The sequence below is a fragment of the Mytilus californianus genome, unplaced genomic scaffold (genome assembly GCF_021869535.1).
Source record: "Mytilus californianus isolate M0D057914Y unplaced genomic scaffold, xbMytCali1.0.p SCAF_1, whole genome shotgun sequence".
NCBI classification, from domain to species: domain Eukaryota; kingdom Metazoa; phylum Mollusca; class Bivalvia; order Mytilida; family Mytilidae; genus Mytilus; species Mytilus californianus.
Window position 1 is genome coordinate 13,471,255 of NW_026262581.1, and position 20,188 is coordinate 13,491,442.

The 20,188-nt window shown below is 32.1% G+C and overlaps 1 protein-coding gene across 1 annotated transcript; it reads right to left on the reverse strand.

Moving 5' to 3' along the window:
• Nucleotides 1-6,196: 6,196 nt before the first annotated feature.
• LOC127707801 (probable G-protein coupled receptor 139) lies at nt 6,197-19,823 on the reverse strand. Its single transcript, XM_052212588.1, has 2 exons — nt 19,591-19,823; nt 6,197-7,433 (listed from the first exon to the last, which is right to left on the reverse strand). The coding sequence occupies exon 2, from the start codon at nt 7,420-7,422 to the stop codon at nt 6,253-6,255; it is 1,170 nt and encodes a 389-aa protein (XP_052068548.1). The 5' UTR covers nt 7,423-7,433; nt 19,591-19,823; the 3' UTR covers nt 6,197-6,252.
• Between the last annotated feature and the right edge of the window lie 365 nt (nt 19,824-20,188).

Sequence of the window (20,188 nt, forward strand, 5' to 3'; positions counted from 1 at the left end):
CGCATATATACTTCTAATTTTATTGTCCTTCAAATTTGGTTTGTATGGTGCGTCATAGTTTTAAATACATGCATATCAACAAGAAACAAATGCAATCTTGATCATCTAAATCTCACCTATAGACACCAACACACCAACAATCAAATCAATATAAGAAAGTTGCCAAAATTGCATTCTTTCTGTTGTGTTATATTTATATTTTGGTTTGATTTCAGTGCTGTATATTTTTCTGTTATCCTTCACTTCCAATTTAAATAATGTTATCGGCCTTCCATACTGCTCGTCTCAAAATTTCATTCCACGACTTTGTGACGGCATTTGTGTTTAACCAGGCATGAATAACTTGACTCGGAATCTTCTTCAGGCTATTTAGCTTTTAAGAGAAAGAAAAACTGTTGGTTTTACCATTAGCAATCCAAAACATGTAAATCGGTCATTTGATTTTTCCTCTTAAGATATTGCAAAATATATTGTTTTACCATTAGCAATCCAATACGTGTTAATATGTCATTAGATCTTCCCCATTTAGATATTGCAACATACATTTTTATCGCAATTCAATAAGATTGTAACCGAGTAACTCCCTCTCGTTTTCAAAACCATAGATAGATGGTCCATTATTATCAGTTTTCAATTTTGCTCTCCGTAAAATTTCCTATCATTAATTTGTAAAATATCAACATGCAGACAACCAGATAATGGTACTTATATGGCATATTGGTTAGATATTTTTTAGTCGAAGGTATAAACGTATGCACGTTAATATGTCAGAATGAATATCTTTTAATTTTGAAATTAAACTCAAAATCATAAAAGGAAAAACCTATTCAAATACCCTTCAAAATAACTTTTGGCAAATACAGCAAATCTTAGAATTTTCATGGTCGATTCAGAATGAAACGGGATCGTAGGAATTTCTGATCGTACATAATGCTTCAATATAGTTTCTGGTAAGTTGACTGGTATTAGGGAACATCTACTGTTCCAACAAAGATACTTTCTTTCCAAAATGACGTGTCAGTTGTGGCTATTTCCTCATAGAACAATATTTTCTTTTATCATAATTCTGCTAACGTCCTTTTTTCTGCATATATGTTTGCATATACGTTATGAAATAATAAAAAATTATTTCAGTCGATATCTTAACAAAATGTTTGAATTTATTTGATATATTTCCCATTTATATCCGGATAAATTTCTTATAATAAAACATAGATGGCATTAAAGATTTCCAGTGAATTGTTTGTCCTGACTTGACCGTATAGGTACCAACATGGGCAACACGACGGGTGCTACATGTGCAACAGGATCTGCTTACCCTTTGGGAGCAACTGAGATCACCCAAACTTTTTGGTGGGGTTCGTGTTGCTCAGTCTTCAGTTTTCTATGTTGTGTTTTGTGTACTATTGTTTGTTTGTTTGTGTTTTTTTTTCTTTTTTATCCATGGAGTTGTCAGTTTTTTTTCGACTTGTGAGTTTGAATGTCCCTTTGGTATCTTTGGCCTCTCTTTGACCGTATAGGAGAACAATGGTAGACTGCATATGGCAATTGGAACATTGACATGGATTAAAAGGGGTCCAGGAACCTTGTTCATAAAACAGTTTATTTTTCCAATTTTTTTCTGGCGTTCATTTAAGATAAGTATTCTGGTTGTTTCGAATATAAACTGCAAGCCAACTCATTAATTAAATCAAATAATAGAAGCAAAATAACATTTTTGAAAACAAAATGCACCGAGGAATTCAAGATAAACAAAAGATTTGTTTAGCAAATTATAAAGAAATCTGCGAAAGTGTTGCTTTATGACGACGTTTCATTTCTCATAAAAAATTGAAATGCAAACTTGTTTGTATAGCAACTCTTTATCTGTTGGGTCGATGTCACTGCTTGTTGAGGTTTTCCCCCGAGGGTATCACCATTCCAGTAGTATGTACTTCTGTGTTGACGTGAATTATCATTGATATGGTCATAAATATGAATCAACTGTTTTTAAAAAAACTTTAAATATTTTGAAATACTAAGGATTTTCTATCCCAGGAATACACTTTCTTAGCTGTATTTAACGAAACGCTTGTCTGGCATACATAATTTTTATTCTTATATCTATGATGTGTTTATTTACTTGTTCAAGATTTATTGAATAATTTTCCCTTGCTTTTTTTTTTATTGTATAATCATTTACTGGAAAGTAACCAGAGCAAGCAGGGGTATAATATGACATACTTCAATATTTTTACAGTTATGATGTATATAAATTTTTTTAGATAATTTCTCTTATGTATACAATTTAATTTCGTTTTTTGACCAGTTTGTTAATCGGAAATGTTTTGCAGGTCACCTGAATTAATTGTCATATTCATATTTCATTTCCTGTTATAAGTTATCTAACATTGATCTCGATATCCCCGTTGTTGGATAAGTTCATTATGTAGAGAATTGTTTCTGTTTTTTGCGATAAGATTGTCTGGCTTTTTATGACACAATTTGTTTTTATATTTCTATGCCGGATATACTAGTAGTTTATAATTTGTGGATATTACACCACAGCTGCGTTCTTCAACGCAAGGATGCAGCGCTAGCGTGCTCAACATCTAACAACGAACTCCGTTCTAAGGGGTCATCTTGATTGTTATGTAGTGCAGTCTGGCGAACCGAATGATAAGCATTGTATCTTTGATGAGTTTTCTTGAACTTGTAGATAGATGAGAGTTTATGTCTCATATCAAAGGCCCCACTGTAGATGAGAGTTTATGTCTCATATCAAAGGCCCCACTGTAGATGAGAGTTTATGTCTCATACCAAAGGCCCCACTGTAGATGAGAGTTTATGTCTCATACCAAAGGCCCCACTGTAGATGAGAGTTTATGTCTCATACCAAAGGCCCCACTGTAGATGAGAGTTTATGTCTCATACCAAAGGCCTCACTGTAGATGAGAGTTTATGTCTCATACCAAAGGCCCCACTGTAGATGAGAGTTTATGTCTCATACCAAAGGCCCCACTGTAGATGAGAGTTTATGTCTCATACCAAAGGCCCCACTGTAGATGAGAGTTTATGTCTCATACCAAAGGCCCCACTGTAACTTTGATAAGAAAAACAGCAATCAAAGCAATGTCCCTTTGCATTGGTTTTATCAAGTGTTTGATGTGATTTTGTGTCATGAATGTAAATACCATACCCTTTCATTATCATTTCTTTGAATAAATATTTGCATATACAGAAAACTTTAACATCGTTTGTTTTTTGCATCGGGAGAGTGTTGTTTGGGGAAAACACATACGACATGCGGACAGGGTTTTAAAATGATATTAATTTAAAGCTAAAATAAATTTTCCAACGAAATAGTGTAAAGAGACGGGATGGATGGGGTCTACTGAAGTTGACGTATAACAACCATTAAATTTTTGCTTTTTTATGTGATTTCGCAGATCAATTTTTTTTTCTAAAGGGAGAGAGATGTTTTTGGTAATATTAAGATATAATTCATTCTTTTGTCGTGCAAAATATGTGAAAAAAAAATCCTTTTTAAACGCCTATCCGCTTTTTAAATAGATAAAGACTTTCTTTTAAAAATCTTTTTTTTTAATATAAATAAATATTCTGGCAATTGAATAGAACAATCTGTTCAAATGATTTTCTTTTTTCTTTTTGGTACTTTAACGGTAAAGAAACACTTCATCTTAGTTGAGACAGTCATATCGAATCGGAAAACCAATTTGTGATGGTGATCAAAAAGACTTAAAACAAAAATTTACAAAGCCAAATAAAGAAAGAAGTTAAAGAAATTAAGCACCTATAATTCTGAAAGTTTTTGCAAAATACAGCTAAGGTAATCTATTCCTGGGGAAGAAAATCCGTATTATTTCGAGAATTCAAAGTTTGGTAAACATTTGGTAATTCATAATTATGACCATATCAATAATAATTCATGTCAACACAGAAGTGCTGATTACTGTGCTGGTGATACCCTCGGGAAGGAAATCTCCACCGGCAGTGGCATTGACCCTGTGATTGTAAATAAAATCATCATAGATACAGGGTACATTTGTATGTTAGTACTGAGAAATGGGAACCTAACAATGTGAAAACTGAAATCTTCAATATCAATCAATGTCAATATCAAGAAAAAGATCAACATAGGAAGCAATCCTTCTAGTTTTAGTGATGCCTTTAAATCAATTCACTGGAATATATGATACCAGCACTCACTGATATGTGGGTTATTGATTTACAGGACTTCATCAATACATCTGAAAGTATAAAATTTGAGAGTTTGGCAAGATGCTTTTTCTTTGTGTCTGTTAGATGGTTTGATTTGAATTCTGTATTATATGAATACAAAAACAAGTCGAGGGGTAGCGGTGATTAATTAGTACCCATTGGTATACCAATTGCTTGCGCTCCGCAAATATCGTGTCAATCAAAAAGACTAGCATTTGGATGATATCGATATCTATTTATTTGTTTTTGGAATCAATGTGGATCCTGACAAAGTAAGAATATCCTCATTTCCCAATAATGCTTGTTTGTTTCGAATTAAATGCAGTGATTACAATCCCCATCGCACAATAAAGTATTGGAATGCATATAAAAATTAATTATTTCTGGTACTGATAAGGAAAGAAGATTTAAAGGAGAGAAAGGAAAGTAAAATATATCCTCTGTGATAGTGCAGGAAGATTTTTTGAAACCATAAAAAAGCAAAGAAAATCTAATAGTAATACCGTTTCAGGCTTTTAAAATAGATCATGCCACAGAATGGTTTCATTGCAGAAAATACTCTTTAAATGAAAGGCCGTGGCTGCTAGCGTGTTTTTCAATATCGCCGGTTGAAAATTAAGGCAAAAGTCGTGTGCCGATGTTCAAATTTCATAATTCGATTAAGAAGACAAATCAAAGTAACAAACTAAGACTAAGATAATCGCATGAACTAACAAAGGAGAAAGACCGTGTGTGTCAACAAGGTAAGGGCATCCTCATATGCATACATCTCCCGCCATGCGAATCCAAATCAGTCAAAATATCACAATCAGGAATAGGACACAATCGGTAAACATACTAATTAGACGACTGGTATCTAAAGATATCAGACCGATATAACATGTCGCTAGTGAGTTGAGACATATAGATTCTACCACTGCATCGAGTGTGATACGATATTTATCCACTCGAGACAGTTAAATTTTCAAATTTAAAACGCGAGGCTCGCCGAGAGTTTTAAATATTTAAAATTTAACTGTCGATAGTGGATAAATATCGTATTACACGAGGTTTGGGGGTAGAATCTGTTTCTCTAATGATTTTCAAACAATATGCAGGCAAACTTATTCCTTCTTTTCGAATGACCTGCAAAAGATGTGTTCTTTCTATGTGACGTCATCAGGCATGGTCGCCTTTTTTCATGCCGTCACAATAGGCAATTCAGAGGAAAGCAAGAAGATTCGACGTCATAATCGGATTTTAACCAATGAAGAACTGAGATAAAACGAACCACACGTTGATTAAATTTTTTTATACAATGGGTGCAGAAAGGGATAAATTGACGAAGAATTTGAGAAATATAGATTCTACCACTGCATCGAGTGTGATACGATATTTATCCACTCGAGACAGTTAAATTTTCAAGTTTAAAACGCGAAGCTCGCCGAGCGTTTTAAATATTTAAAATTTAACTGTCGAGAGTGGATAAATATCGTATTACACGAGATTTGGTGGTGGAATCTGTTTCTCTAATGATTTTCAAACAATACGCAGGCAAATTTATTCCTTCTTTTCGAATAATCTGCAAAAAGATATGTTCTTTCTATGTGACGTCATCAGGCATGGTCACCTTTTTTTTCATGCCGTCACAATAGGAAATTCAGAGGAAAGCAAGAAAATTCGACGTCATAATCGGATTTTAACCAATGAAGAACTGAGATCAAACGAACCACACGTTGATTAAATTTTTTTTATACAATGGGTGCAGAAAGGGATAAATTGACGAAGAATTAGAGAAACAAACATATCGTTTCGGTCAATCAATTCGTAAATAACCTTGTCAACAAATTTAATGCTACAAGGATTCCTTAAAACGTCACAAGACGTTTTTTGAGAAAATATACACCGGAACTATTCCCTATGAGAAATTTTCATTGAAACTATTTCACGAGCTAATTTTGTCGTCTTGAATTGCTGCAGACATTTTTTACTAATATTACAATATGTATATGTTTATTACAAACAATAATTAAACAATATAAAAATTAACAATTAACAACGCGAGATATCCAAATCACTTGACCATCTGTATGTATTAGATCTCATACCCGTTAACGTTATTTTCGTTGATTTCTCTACTGGGAAACGATGTTCTGTTCGACATCCAAAAAACTGCTTGAATGATCTAATCATTAACCAAAACGATTTTTGGAAATGCTTTCCATACAATGCATACACAAAAAAGTTTACACTGAATGTGCTATAATAAAGTAACTGGCAAATTTGTTGTAAAAACTTCTCGTATTTTTCTTTGCTTACAGGTGCCACAATAATGTTATAGAGTCTAGCAAGATGGCTAGGGAAATTTAAAACAAGGAATAGAGTGGACACAATCAATAGAGTTCGCGTCACACGCATTTGCGATTTGTTTGTTAAGTGTTTATTCCTTTTCACTTTCATTGAGTCCGTTGGTTTATAACAATGTTGCCTTTTCTTGTGGAAAATAGCAGCTTTACAAATAACTCTACAGTTCATAAAAGCTATACAGACGAATGGCAGAACCATGCTGATAATTGTATCAATCCATGTGACAATTTGTAAAAACTCGTAATAGTCATTAATTGTTAAGCACCATTTTCGTGGGCCATACTGTACAGCTTCGGTTGTCCATATGGCAAAGTTATAAAACACCGCTGCAAATATTGTTAAACAAGTTACTGCTATTTTCTGACGACGATTAGAACACAACATAGGGGCTCGTAGTGGATGACAAATGGCGAGATAACGTTCCGTAGTAAATCCAACAACTAGCCAAACGGATAAAAATGCCGCAAAATATGTAACATAAACTACAATCTGGCATGGAATGGTTGTTGATAAGATATTTGAAGCTGTTTGGTCAAACCATGTTAGAAATAATGTAAGCAAAAACAGGTTGTCGACAAAAGCGAGCGCAGCCAAAAACACTGATGACGAGTGTCTCTTAAGGAAACTAGATGTAAATACTGCTATTGAAGCAGTATTCCCAAACAATCCGACTACAGCTATGATAGGAACCACTATAGTATATATATTAACATATAGTTTATGTAAATTGACGGATTCTGTTTGAAGTTTTTCTATTGATTCGTTGTAGACAGTTGTTACATTTTGATCCATTGTTGTATTGTTAATATAACTATAAGTGTAGTTCAGTGTGTCATATTGTTTATCGGGATTCATATCACTCAAATCTGTGGAAAAAAAGAAAGAATAAGATATAAAAAAATGTAGAACATATTTCATTACTGTAATTGAAGAAATCAATCAACAGCATGTACTATAACAGTCCATATTTCCTAGTTGTTGCTTATTCCCATGGTAATACAATATTTCCAATATAAGAATTATAAAACATATCGTACATATTTTAAGATACAAAATGACCATTTGTTTTGTATTATGCTGACCAGTTGAGGCTTGCATTCAATAATGATCGATAACAAAATAAAGATATCAATACCGTGCATAACGTCACCAGCATTCATTTAACTTTTTCTCAAATAGAACAACAAATAGAATGCCAAAACATCTAACGGTAAAAGTAGAATAAAAAATTGGAACAAAAGGACGATTTATAAATGAGACCAATCCAACTTTCACAAAAATCTAAGATTGATATCAAGTACGACTGAAAGGTGAGTATATCGTGTTTTCACATGAAATTCGTCGAGCATTTCGATTTCTAAATAGAAATAGCTTATAATATATGTAAATAGAAAAATGAAATAAAAATTAAAGAATGCAGAATTTTTTTTTATCAAGAACTTACAACCAGAAAAAAAAATTACGGCTACTCATGAAACAAGATGACAATTCAAACACCATAATTGGTTTTTATTTTGTGAAATTCATTTTCTTAATAAAAGTGTACCTATCACAGAGTGTTTGCCTCTCAAGACATGGTGCCCACTTCAGTGATTTTTTTAAGGCAAAGTTGGGCATTATTTCGTATTTATGAAAATTTATTGTCATTTAGAAGAACGCATTGCACTGCATCTGAACATTGTAAATGAAATATGCAGCATCTAGTATACTGCGAGTTATACAATCAATTAAAATTAATTGGATGGATGTAGCGTACTTAAAAAGAACCAGAAATGTCATTGTTTCACTTGGATTTTCAATTTTTCATGATTCCGTCCGCAGAATGTTGTTTAAAAATGATATGTTATTACAATCAGTATTACTTTTATAATGATAGGGGTCACCGCAGTTGGTTGTTGCTGTCTATATCATTTAAGTTTGAGCTATGTATGAAAGAAAATGAAAAACTACGATGATTCTGCAGCGAGACTCCTCTTTTAGATGACATTTGCTTTTTAGATCAACCATATTGATGTGCTAATACTAGCAGTTTCAATATTGCTGACTACTTTATATGTATTTTGTGTATAGACTTTGTATATGTCTTCTCATATTTCAAATTATGGTAATGTCTGCCTGGATATGTTGCTTGTGCATACAAACAATTTATCTCTTACAGTACAATATTTTCTTAATTATCAAATGAATATAGTCATGTTACTAAAATATCAAATCGGGAAATGAAGAAACCCAGATGGATCATTATTTTCAATTGACCTCTACAGGAGGATCATAATTATGGTCTGATAAGAAAGTACTTCTCAACCATGTAATTTGGCATGCCACTTTTTAAAAGAATTGACAGAACATATATTTATTTCTCTTTACAACGACATTTGATATGCAAGTACAAGCATTTAACTAAAAGTACATTTGATATGAAGTAGCAACTAAAACTGTAGGTCTGTATTACGTACTGACGATTATACAGATATCGGTTACGGGAATTACTGGCATCTTTTAGCAAACCCGTAAAAGTGCTTTACACCATTTGTATTACATTCGCTCGATGACATTAAAAATAGTAATTGAAAGTGGAGTGTTCTTTGATAACCCAGCGTGGTATATTGTTGACCGAGGAATTTCAACACAAGGAAAGGAAAAGGATACATTTCGGAGGCGGTAGTAAGTTGTAAAAATCAAAATATTTAATTACACTTGATTCCTGCAAAAAAAAAATACGAAGTACAGTATGTCAACAACATTATGTAATGCTGATGTACAATATAATGTATAGGTGATGATCTTCATAAACTATATCTGGCTGGTAACTGTTAAGCATATTACAAAGAACCGAGCAGAATTAATGGGAAATATAGCATTTGTATAAACAAAGCTCTTGATTCTAGTATTACACCTACTTTTTTTAATGAATACAATTCAAAACTAGTATAGTTTCAATCAAAATTCAATATGCTGATAATGAATTTAAAAATTATTCAATAGTGACTTCCGGCATCCTTCACATTCGATTATCATAAGTGCGAAGATCGTAGAAATGACGACTAAACCGTACCATTTACCAGACTATCACCCATTTACCATTGCGTGTATAAGAGGAATTATTTCTATTCCCGTTATTGAAACGAGGCCATCAAATTGCTCAGCAAAAAGTTAAGCCGCGTCTTATACGTAAATTAAAAAAACTTTTATTGGCGATGAAACATGGTTGCACTCTGTAACTGAAAGATATCGTATCGCAACAACGCTTAAAGTCAATACGTATGGACATTTATCTATTAATTGCCAGACAACTTAAGCTGGAGCATTGTCAGAACATTTTAGTGTGGTCGGATTCGAAACTTTTCAGACGTTACAACCAAGTCTTTCACATTGGACAATACGAACTTTGATATTTTAGTTTGATTAGTTTACAACTTTTATAGACTCCAAACGATTTATTAAGGGCTTGACATACAGTATGGACTATTGGTGAAGACAGAAAATTGCCCTCTAGCTTTTATTTTGGTTATTTTTGTCGTTAGATTGCTATCTCATTGATGTTTTTCCATAATCTTCTGTCATAGACATATACCCAAAATAGCCTGTGATTCCAATTTAGTGTACAATTAGAGTCGATAAGATAAATTTTATCTATAGCAGAGTTACATTGACAGTCCGGATCGATGAGTTTCAGAAGAAATTAAACAGCATATGCAACACTGGTCATACGATTCTTAAGTCCGTATCAAGGAGTAAGCGTCTTAGCCAGGAATATTTTAAAAGGTGATAAAGTAAATGGATAATGGTTGATGATCTGTGACAATATCAAAAAGTTTGTGACACTTGTAAAATGATTTTAAGAAACTGACACCCTGTTATGATCAACTGATTCGTGATGGCGATCCTGAACCAGACTTTGTTGACAACTGTTTGTTACAATAGACGTCTTAATGTATGAAGTAGCATCTGCTCATAACAAGTTCGGTTACAAAGGCTACTAATGATCCTTTTCATCCCTTAATCAACTTAACTAAATGTCGGCTGTGTGTGCTGATGGCCATGTAATATTAGTTAACATAAATGATATGATATATATTTAAGATAAGAGCGGCCGCGTGACCTCGGGCCATCAAAGCGAACAGTGAATACACGATATCCTCTCTATTCAAATTAATAATGACCGGAGTTGTATCTTATGATTATAACCAGAGTTAGTCTTTTGATGGAACAAATCTTTAAAATGAAGTCAATAATGTGGGTAAACGGTATATAATGTAAAGTTAAACTTGCTCACCAAACGTAAACCTTACGCAATTTTTGGATGTTCTGCAAGGATGTTTTGGTTTTGATGTTGTTAAGTTTTTTATTTATTTGGCCTCCAAAACTTTTGGTCCCGGGCGTACGTTTTTAAAAAGTCATTTAAGAAACACAAAGTCGTCTGCACTGAATTCGATATAACAACGGCAGAGTTGATGACCCTGGTAGTGAACTGTCAATCTCCAAGGGCATCATCCCATCACTACCCATTGCAAAGGTACTACATGATAACAGCCAACGCTATTGTCAGAGATAAAAGAAGGAAATTTAATCAGTAGACCACAAAAAACACATAACCGCTTAAACCTGGTGCTAACTAAACTAATTTTCTTCAGAAGGGTAAACAGTTCAAACTACAATGTTGCATCAGTCATGTAAACATCCTGTGATATTAAATTTCTTGGGTTTTTTTGTGATTGTTTGGGGGAGGGGGTGTTTTGTTACTGTTGATGCTTTTGATATTTTATTGATCTGTGTTTAAAATTTCTATTAATCTTGACATGATCTGTTTTTTTTTCTTCAACACTTATTAAAAAAGGTTTGGTCGTCAAATTAAGATAAATCTCTAAGAAATATTATGTGACCATTTGATATTTTATAGAAAGAATAGTTCAAAGTTTGACAATTTAGATTGATACCCGGGGTTAATTTCTATGATTTTCTATATTTACGACAGTATTTATGAAACTTGAACTTTCTATTTTCTATATTTATTAAAGTATTTAGGAAAGTAAAACGTTTTGAAACCCGAGAAGTTATTGGATCTACGATATTATATCGTTTTTTTGAATTTTAAATCAATCAAAACAAGTCAATCATGTTTCCAGGATGGATAAAATAAATCGGTTGCTTTTATTTTGTCTTCAGAAATTAATTTTGTCGCATTAGAACTTCACAAAAGGATGCCTTTTGTGCTATGAAAAAATCCAGATACTGAAGACTGAAAAGTTTTAACAATCTCGTATTATTTCCTTACAATTGTTGTTTCTGTGAGGCAAATACAATTGGTTAATCAGAATTAACATATAACCTTGGTCTAGTAAATTTACAGAGTAAGTTTTGTTTTCGTAGATTATCTTTTTAAAACATTTGTTTAAATTAATTATCTTTTAACACTTGAAACCAATATAAAGATGGAAATGTTTGTATATTTAAAATGACAAAAATACAACTTCTCATCCTTGTTCTGCCTCTTAGCAAAGAAACTAGTTTGTTACGAACAATTATTGTATAGTGTATCTTTAATTCAATATTATTTACTCAAGGTCAGTCAGTGTCTGTAAATAAAACTACACAGACTTCTAGCAGCAGATCTTCATGTTGATAGAACGTCTGTTTGGTTTCAAAGATGTAAAAATTTTCAGTCATACCTTTTTTTTTTGTTGAAGGTCAATCCATGAAACGCAATGGAGAAATTAATCTATGTTCATGTTTAAGAACTCTAACAACAACACTTTGAAAGTTTGGATGGATGGAAAGTGACTAATGTGAGATTTATTTCAGAACACACCATTATTTCCTATTAGCAGTCAATTATATACACCACTTCTCCCGATTATTCAGATCCTGCCAATTGATATATTGTAAATTTTTTGTCGTTTTGGAAAGCCTTAATTTAGAAATATTTGCCAATAGACTTAAAGCAGCTAATAATAATTAAAAGATAGACACAAGGTTTTTTTGCACAATGTTTTATGTTGGCTTTTATTGGTTGGCTCTTGTAGTAAAAAAATGACCATTAGAAAAGTACTTCAACATTATTTTATAAAAGAAAACAACAACACTGTTTATTTTGAAGACCGCATCTTGACCACTTTGGATGTACTTTGGTGGTTGTTAATGTCGTTGGGTTGCTTGTCTATTGAAGTATACCACAAATATCCTCTTATTCATACTACAAAAGACTTTTGTGTCTTGTATTCAAGTCACGTAACCCATTATACGGGTTTCGCAACTAATAATTACAACCGAACGAGTGTGTTAAATGTAATAACGTTGGCTCTTTGGTCACTATATGTATATCGCTTCATGTTGATGTAATTCATTAGAAAGTACATTAAATGGTAAATCGTGACGAAATTACAAACTACATAGACCAAATATGGGAGATTCACTCAATGCGTGCACGTGCTGACACCACAAATTACATATATTTAGTCTCAAATTTAGCCCAGCAATGTAGGACCGGCAAAACGCAATTTTTTTGTTCTTCCCTGAACGTGATTTATATATATATATATATATATATATATATATATATATATATATATATATATATGGTTTCTGCGCACGGTTTAATTGCGTAAACTGGCATGAATTTAATATAGTACGTGGAGACATTGTATGTGAATGGCATGGTGCACGGTATCTTTTACTAAACCTTGACGTCGTCATGGACACCTTACGTTTTACATCTTCGCGCTATAGTCGACTTGCGCTGACGTTACGTTAAACAGTAATCAATCAATCAATCAAAAATCAAGTTGCACTGGAAGCTTCTTGATATCTACTGGTGATAATATCAGCAAAAGATGTTAGTAATTATTATATAACTGTATAGGAATGAAGATGCCCATGTATTGGCAAGTACAAATTAAAAAACAAATTTAACCACGTCCATCCAAAACCAATAAAATAATAATGAGATCAAGTTAATAAATTCATATGACAACATAACTAAATATTTAAAAACATCGATAAAATAAAGTAAATGTTTCACATACGAGTGCCTTATACTTTTTTTCTTTAAAATAATCTAAATTTTGAGTTATTGTTCCATTTTTGACCAGAAAAACATCTTTTCTACCATAATTAAAATCTATATAAAAATTTTAAATTATGTTTAACAAAGATAGACAATACTAACATGACTAAGAGGTCAACAAAGAACCAGAAAAGACAGATAAGTACATGTAGCAGTTACTGCTCCACAAGTGACACTCATCGTATTATTCCTTATAACATTGATTGATTAATTGTTGGTGTTTACCGCCACCTTCAGCACTCTTGGCTATATCGTTATGGAAGAGGCCAGAGTAACGGGACATAACTACCGATCTCCGGCAGGAAAACTGGCAATCCTAGTAAATCAAGATACGAGTCCGAACGCACCTGCAACGAGCGGGATTTGACCTCACAACCTCAGTGATGACAGGCTAGTGATAACTGTAGATGAACTACATAGATTGAAATACATTGATGAGGCATTGTTAAATGTCTCTTGTTTATCAAATCCCAAATCATTACCATTTGTTTAACCGTCGGCTTATGCATTTTTAACCACAATGCACAACCGGATTTTAAAATCTGAAATAAAATCAGTAATAAAACAAATGTAGAAAAATCAACAGAATATGTATGAAGGTCAGTAATGTGGAGTTACTCGTATGAAAAATGATATCAAACGAATTCAAAAGTGAAATCTGTTACATCGTCAGTGTAGGAAAAACGAAGTCAAGTATAACTCTTTTAAAATCACCAAGATCATGCTAATAGAAAGAGGATGTAATGGTTTAATCCGTTACAAAAAACAAATCGTAACATAATTCTATAAGAATAAGACTCAGCAATTTTGTAAACATCTACTACATTGTTGTTCAACAAAAGAGACGTTGAGATCACATGACAAAATAAACAAAAAGAGGCTTCAAATAACTGTCCTTTGATTGTTTCATAACAAAAATGAATGGTGACATTGTTCATGCACTCAACACTTGTTTCCGTTATTTTCACAAGTACGTTCCAGACCAAAATATTGGAAAGCCAATCATATGAAACAGAAAAAACACAGAAGTAGAACAAAAATAATAACGGTTTGAACTGAAAGCCTATTTGTTTTCGATCAGATAGTTGCAACCTTAATGTAGATTTAATTTGTATTTATGAACTCCAAATTTTAAAGACAATTTGCATCAAAATATTTAGGTTACTAAAGGCAAACTCAAGCAGATAGCTGATGAGATAATGAATAGAACTCAAGATAAATATTACAAAAATAAGAAGATGTGGTACATGTTTAATGGCCAGTGAGACAACAATTCACCAGAGATCCAATGACGTAGATGTAAGTAACTATAAGTCACTTTACAGCCTTCCAGAGGTGACTGTACAACCTTTAACAATCCCCATGCACCTAGATCATACGGGAAGTTAATAAAAATAGTCCCAAATGCAAACTAAACAGTTTATCGAGACATCGCCTACCACCAACAAGATAAACAGAAGCGTTGGACAGGATTAAACTAGTTTCGTCAGGACATTTCTCAATCTATGAGAAAACAACTGATACTGTGTAGATACCCACAATAAAAATCAAATCAAAATATATCGGCAAGGAAAAAGACAAAAATACAGCTACATAAATCAATTTGTGATTAAGGTTGCTGAAGGCATGTTCTAAGTATATCACGTGTTGATAATTGTATCCCGTCTTTTATGCTATACTAGTTATTTCATTAACTGTGATACTCCAAAATAGATTTGAGAAAAACAAATAGTTCAGTCAAATGTAAAATTGTGCGAACAATCGGAACATAAAAATATTGATGAAAGTGCAATTTGTCAGTGCGTCTGTACTTTTGTTTATATCAAAAATACTAGATTTTTCATTGGATACCTTTAAATTTTGTCATTTCGGTTTTTTTTTGTGGCTTACTGTACGGCATAGGTTATTGTTGAAGGCCGTACTATGTCCTATACTTGCTTACACCGACTTCCGTTGTTCTCTCGTGGATTCCTTATCTGTATATGCATTTAACCTCTGAAAATGTTATTATCTATCCCAAAACCCCTGATCCAATTAACAACTCTATGCATGTAATATGTCTACTTTGAGTAAAAAAAAATGCGAAATATTTTTGTAAAATTCTTAAATGAATAAGCAACTATGATTACTCGTAAGATTCAAAGATGGTCTTGATGTATAGATTCTAGGTACTGACGCTGTTTATCATCTTAATTACATGTTATAGTGTTCCTTTATTTGTCTTGGTAAATTATTAACCTTTACTGTTTAGTCCATTTTTGGTAATATCCTTTTGGCATGGCTCAGTACATCCCGCCATTCTGTTATTGTGCTATGGTAATTTTTTTTGTATTGTGTCTTTCAATTTTGCTTATGTGCTTTGTCTATATGCCATTTTGTTTATCGTTGTTAACATTTTGTTTGTTTTTATAGTGATTAAGATTTTAACTCAATGTTGACTGCTGTACCCCTATTATTGACATTTGTACCTACTATGTCTGTTTATTTTGCTCAAACATTATTATCAATATAATGGAATTTTATGCGATTGTCATACAAGTGAGAGGTTTAGCTAGCTATAAAACCAGGTCTTATCCACAATTTTCCTCATAAGTAAATGCCTGTACCAAGGCAGGAATATGACAGTTGTTTTCCATTCGCTTGATGTGTTTGGGCTTTTGATGTTGCCATTTGAAAAAGGACTTTCCGTTTTGAATTTTCCTTGGAGTTCAGTATTTTTGTTATTTTACATTTTAGTAAAAGTTTTGACAAATAAATTATTTGTATCGAAATCTTTGATTTAATGGTAAACGATTTGTTTACAAAACGATAAAATCCATAAAAACTCCAAGATGTTACTGCAAACATCTGCATAAATAATCAAAATTGAAAACGATAGAAAGGATAACAATGAAATTAATAAAACCACATATGATACATGGAAAAGAAAATCACATTAACGAAAGAAATATGAAGACTAGCCTTGTTTTTCATAAGTTTAAGAATGAATACTTCCTAATAATGCTTATAGATAAAAAAAATAAAAGGTATTATTGGATTTATTAAGAATAAGTCTAAACGAATAAACAAAAGTCATTGTCATCATGCATAGAACAAATTAGGATTGTCCAGAGAGAACAGGTCATGTTAATATCTGATCGAATGATTTAAACGATCTTTTATAAATTGGATTTTTGTTTATTGGCTTGTATTCTCATGAGTGTTGTAATGCAATTTAACAGTAAAGAAAACAACATTTTCTATAAGAAGGCTGCAAATCATAACTTTTTATATTAGAGAAAATATTATTTGACAATACCCTTTCCGTAAAAAATTAACATGAATAAAAGGAATTGTGGGGTATGCGTCTATAAGACAGCAACCCAACAACGCCAGAAACCAAAAGCCTATCATTATTTCTTTGCATGAATGGTCAGTGTTAGTTTCTTAATGACTGAAAAGAGAATTGTAACAACAACAGCAGCCGTAGAATATACCTGACAGTCTAACTGATACTATAAATCTTACAAATAACAAAATTGACAGGAAATAATGAAAACGCACAAGAGACAATACAATAAACATAAATAGTTTAAAATTGACATAAGGGTATATCTGAGTTGTCCTTCTTCCCACAAAAGATATGGTAATTATGTCTTGAAAGAGAAGTCCTAGATATAGACAGATATAACATTACTAACGTCAGTTATGAAGAATTCTATATGAAACCACAATACTATGTTGTGTATAAAAACCAACCGCCATAAACATTTTAGTCAGATGAAACATTGAAATACTAGTAATCCGCACCAAAGTGTTGGTAACGCTGCTGGTTGCCTGCCAATCAACGAAAGTACTACCTGACAACCTTATTCTGTGTTATTTAGCTAATCGTTTCATGTTTTTAGCTTTAATAAAATAGTATTGTCTTGCACATTTTAAATTGGTACATAGATTCATCAAAATATAATGACCATCAAAAATTCTGATTGTATTTCGAGAACACAATAATTTACTCCATCTCGTACCGCACACGTTTATCGGGCGATTCATTTTGCTCAGTGTTTAGCTTTTGTCTAATTTTTCGTGAATGTAATTGTTTTCCTTTTATGCCTTGTATAACTACATAGCGATGTCGGGCCTCATCCGATTGATAAATTTAAATTATCACTTTTCTAAAAAAAAAAAAAAAAAAAAAAAAAAATACTTAAGAAATCTCTTCCAATCATTAATGAAATAATTGGAAATGATGGGACGAATTTTTCCGATGTGACAGAGATAAATTGTTTGTTTGCCAAGGGTGGTCATCAGAATCAATCGTGTAGCTGCTTAGTGTTATGTTTTATACAAAATAAAGTTACTTTGATGATATTGAAGTACGAATTGTTTGGATATACAGATCGCAGGTGGTCAATTTCTTCCAGATTAATTAAAATCCAACAAGGAAATTAATTAGTTATAATAATTATGTTTGGCTTTATATAAATTCAATAGAAGTTATAAGTACTCTCACCAAATACAGACTTATGATTATATTAAATAACAATTCTTATTATATAGATGGGAGTACCTTAACACTTGTACTATCAAAATAAAAAAAATGACGCCGACGAAGACCATTTGTTTTGCCAATTTCTTTTTTTCTGTTAGATATCATTTCATACTTATTTGGTGGCCTTCGGCTGTTGTCTGCTCTATAGTCGGGTTGTTGTCTCTTTGACACATTCCCCATTTCCATTCTCAATTTTATTACATATATATCTCGATATCTTTGCACACACTTATCAACTGGAATATTTTTTTTGTTTCTGAGCACTGTCATTTCAAGGCGGTTCAATACCTATTTGGGTTGCTGGTTCATTTTAAAACTCTTAAAACTTACTTTGGTCTGAATTCGAAGCAAGACGTTCTTTTTTCCAATACAAATTATTGGTCAGATTATAACAATGACTCCGAGATATTTTTTTAATAAAGTCTGATTTTGAAATCTTTGAAATCACAACTTTAAGCAATTGTTTATATTACATGTACTGTCTCTCTTTATACATAATCTTTCTTTTTTCTGTTGCAAATATGTAATTCCTTATGGTTTTATTAGTTACATACATATGTCAAAATAACGGATATATAAATATATGTAAGTGACATTAAAAAACGTTACACCCTATAAAGACCATAAAATACAGATATAAATTAATAAAAATGTTCGAGTTCTTGCATAACCTTTCTATAATAGTAAATATTAACTACTATTAGCCGTACTATAGTAGTAAAATAAAGTGCAATTATGTATCATCATATATTTTACTCTTATTTTTTTCAACTTTAATGTGTTTTTCACACATTTCATTACATTATCAGAAGACGTAATTGCAAGTCAAGTTTTAAGAATATATAAGTTTGACTGCAAACCCCAATCCACAAAATTGTTGTGTTTAACGATTCAATATAAATCGTGGCACTGTTTTGTTAAAGAACATTTTGAATCGTAGGTTTAAGTCAAGGTCCGAAAAATGCAAAAAATCGTCGTTTTTATTGACATCTCCAAAATGTGCTGACTTTCTGGCAAATCGTGAATTTTTATAAAAAAAGATCTATTGAAGAAACAAATTGTGAACTTTTTTGTATTTAATGATACATTTGAAATACAAGGCTGTAAAGTGGAAAAGGTGAACCTTTTCCTGTTGGTGCTTCCGTAGCGCTTTTCTTAATTTACCTTAAAGTTTATAAGTATCGCTTAAATCCCAAAAAATTGAAAGAAAGAACTATATATTAATACTGGAATATCATATATGAAGACGTTTTTTTAGCTGTTTTAACAGTTTGACAGTTTCAATCAGTTGAATTGAAAATAAAAAAATGTAGACGCATATAATAAGTGCTACACGTAGGTATAGTAAAATAAGTTAATATAAAGGTTTGTAAACTGAATTATTTGTAAATTTCAACAGATAAAAAGTAGAATAAAAGTTTGATTTTACCTTTATAGATCCGACCATTGCCTTGTACTCAGTTGTACATCCCTATTGCAACTGTTGATTGAAGACTAGGACACTCTATTTTAATCCTAGTTGTATCATCCTTCAGGTAATCGATGCTCAACACAATCCACTATGTCATTGGATTTCTTCATCAATATGTTTACATTCTAGTGACAGAAAATTATCGCCTTTCTTTATTTGACTTTTAATTTTTGGCACGTATATTTATAAGGTTAAATTTATACAAATCAAAAACAAGAACAAAACATTATTGTATATTCTATAAACTTAGTATTAAGTAATGTTCAGTTTGTGAGTAATACAATCAATGGCAATCGTTCTGTATTAGCCATCCGTGATGATATCGATATCAGTCATGGTTGCAAAGGCTATATCAAAATCTTGTTACGTTAAGTCACGTGAGAGAGAAAAACTATTTATGTGTGTGAAAAGTGTATATGATATGACTTTTTTGATATTACACACAGTATCAACCCTCAACCAATATAGGCCTTCGGCAAGAGCTCATTGTTGTCTTTGGATTATAAAAGTATGTAGGGTTGATACGAGTGAGATCTTTTAAAAGCGACATGATATA

Excerpts from the sequence above, each read along its gene's own strand:
- LOC127707801 (XM_052212588.1), bottom strand. The coding sequence starts at position 7,422 with ATGAATCCCGATAAACAATATGACACACTGAACTACACTTATAGTTAT.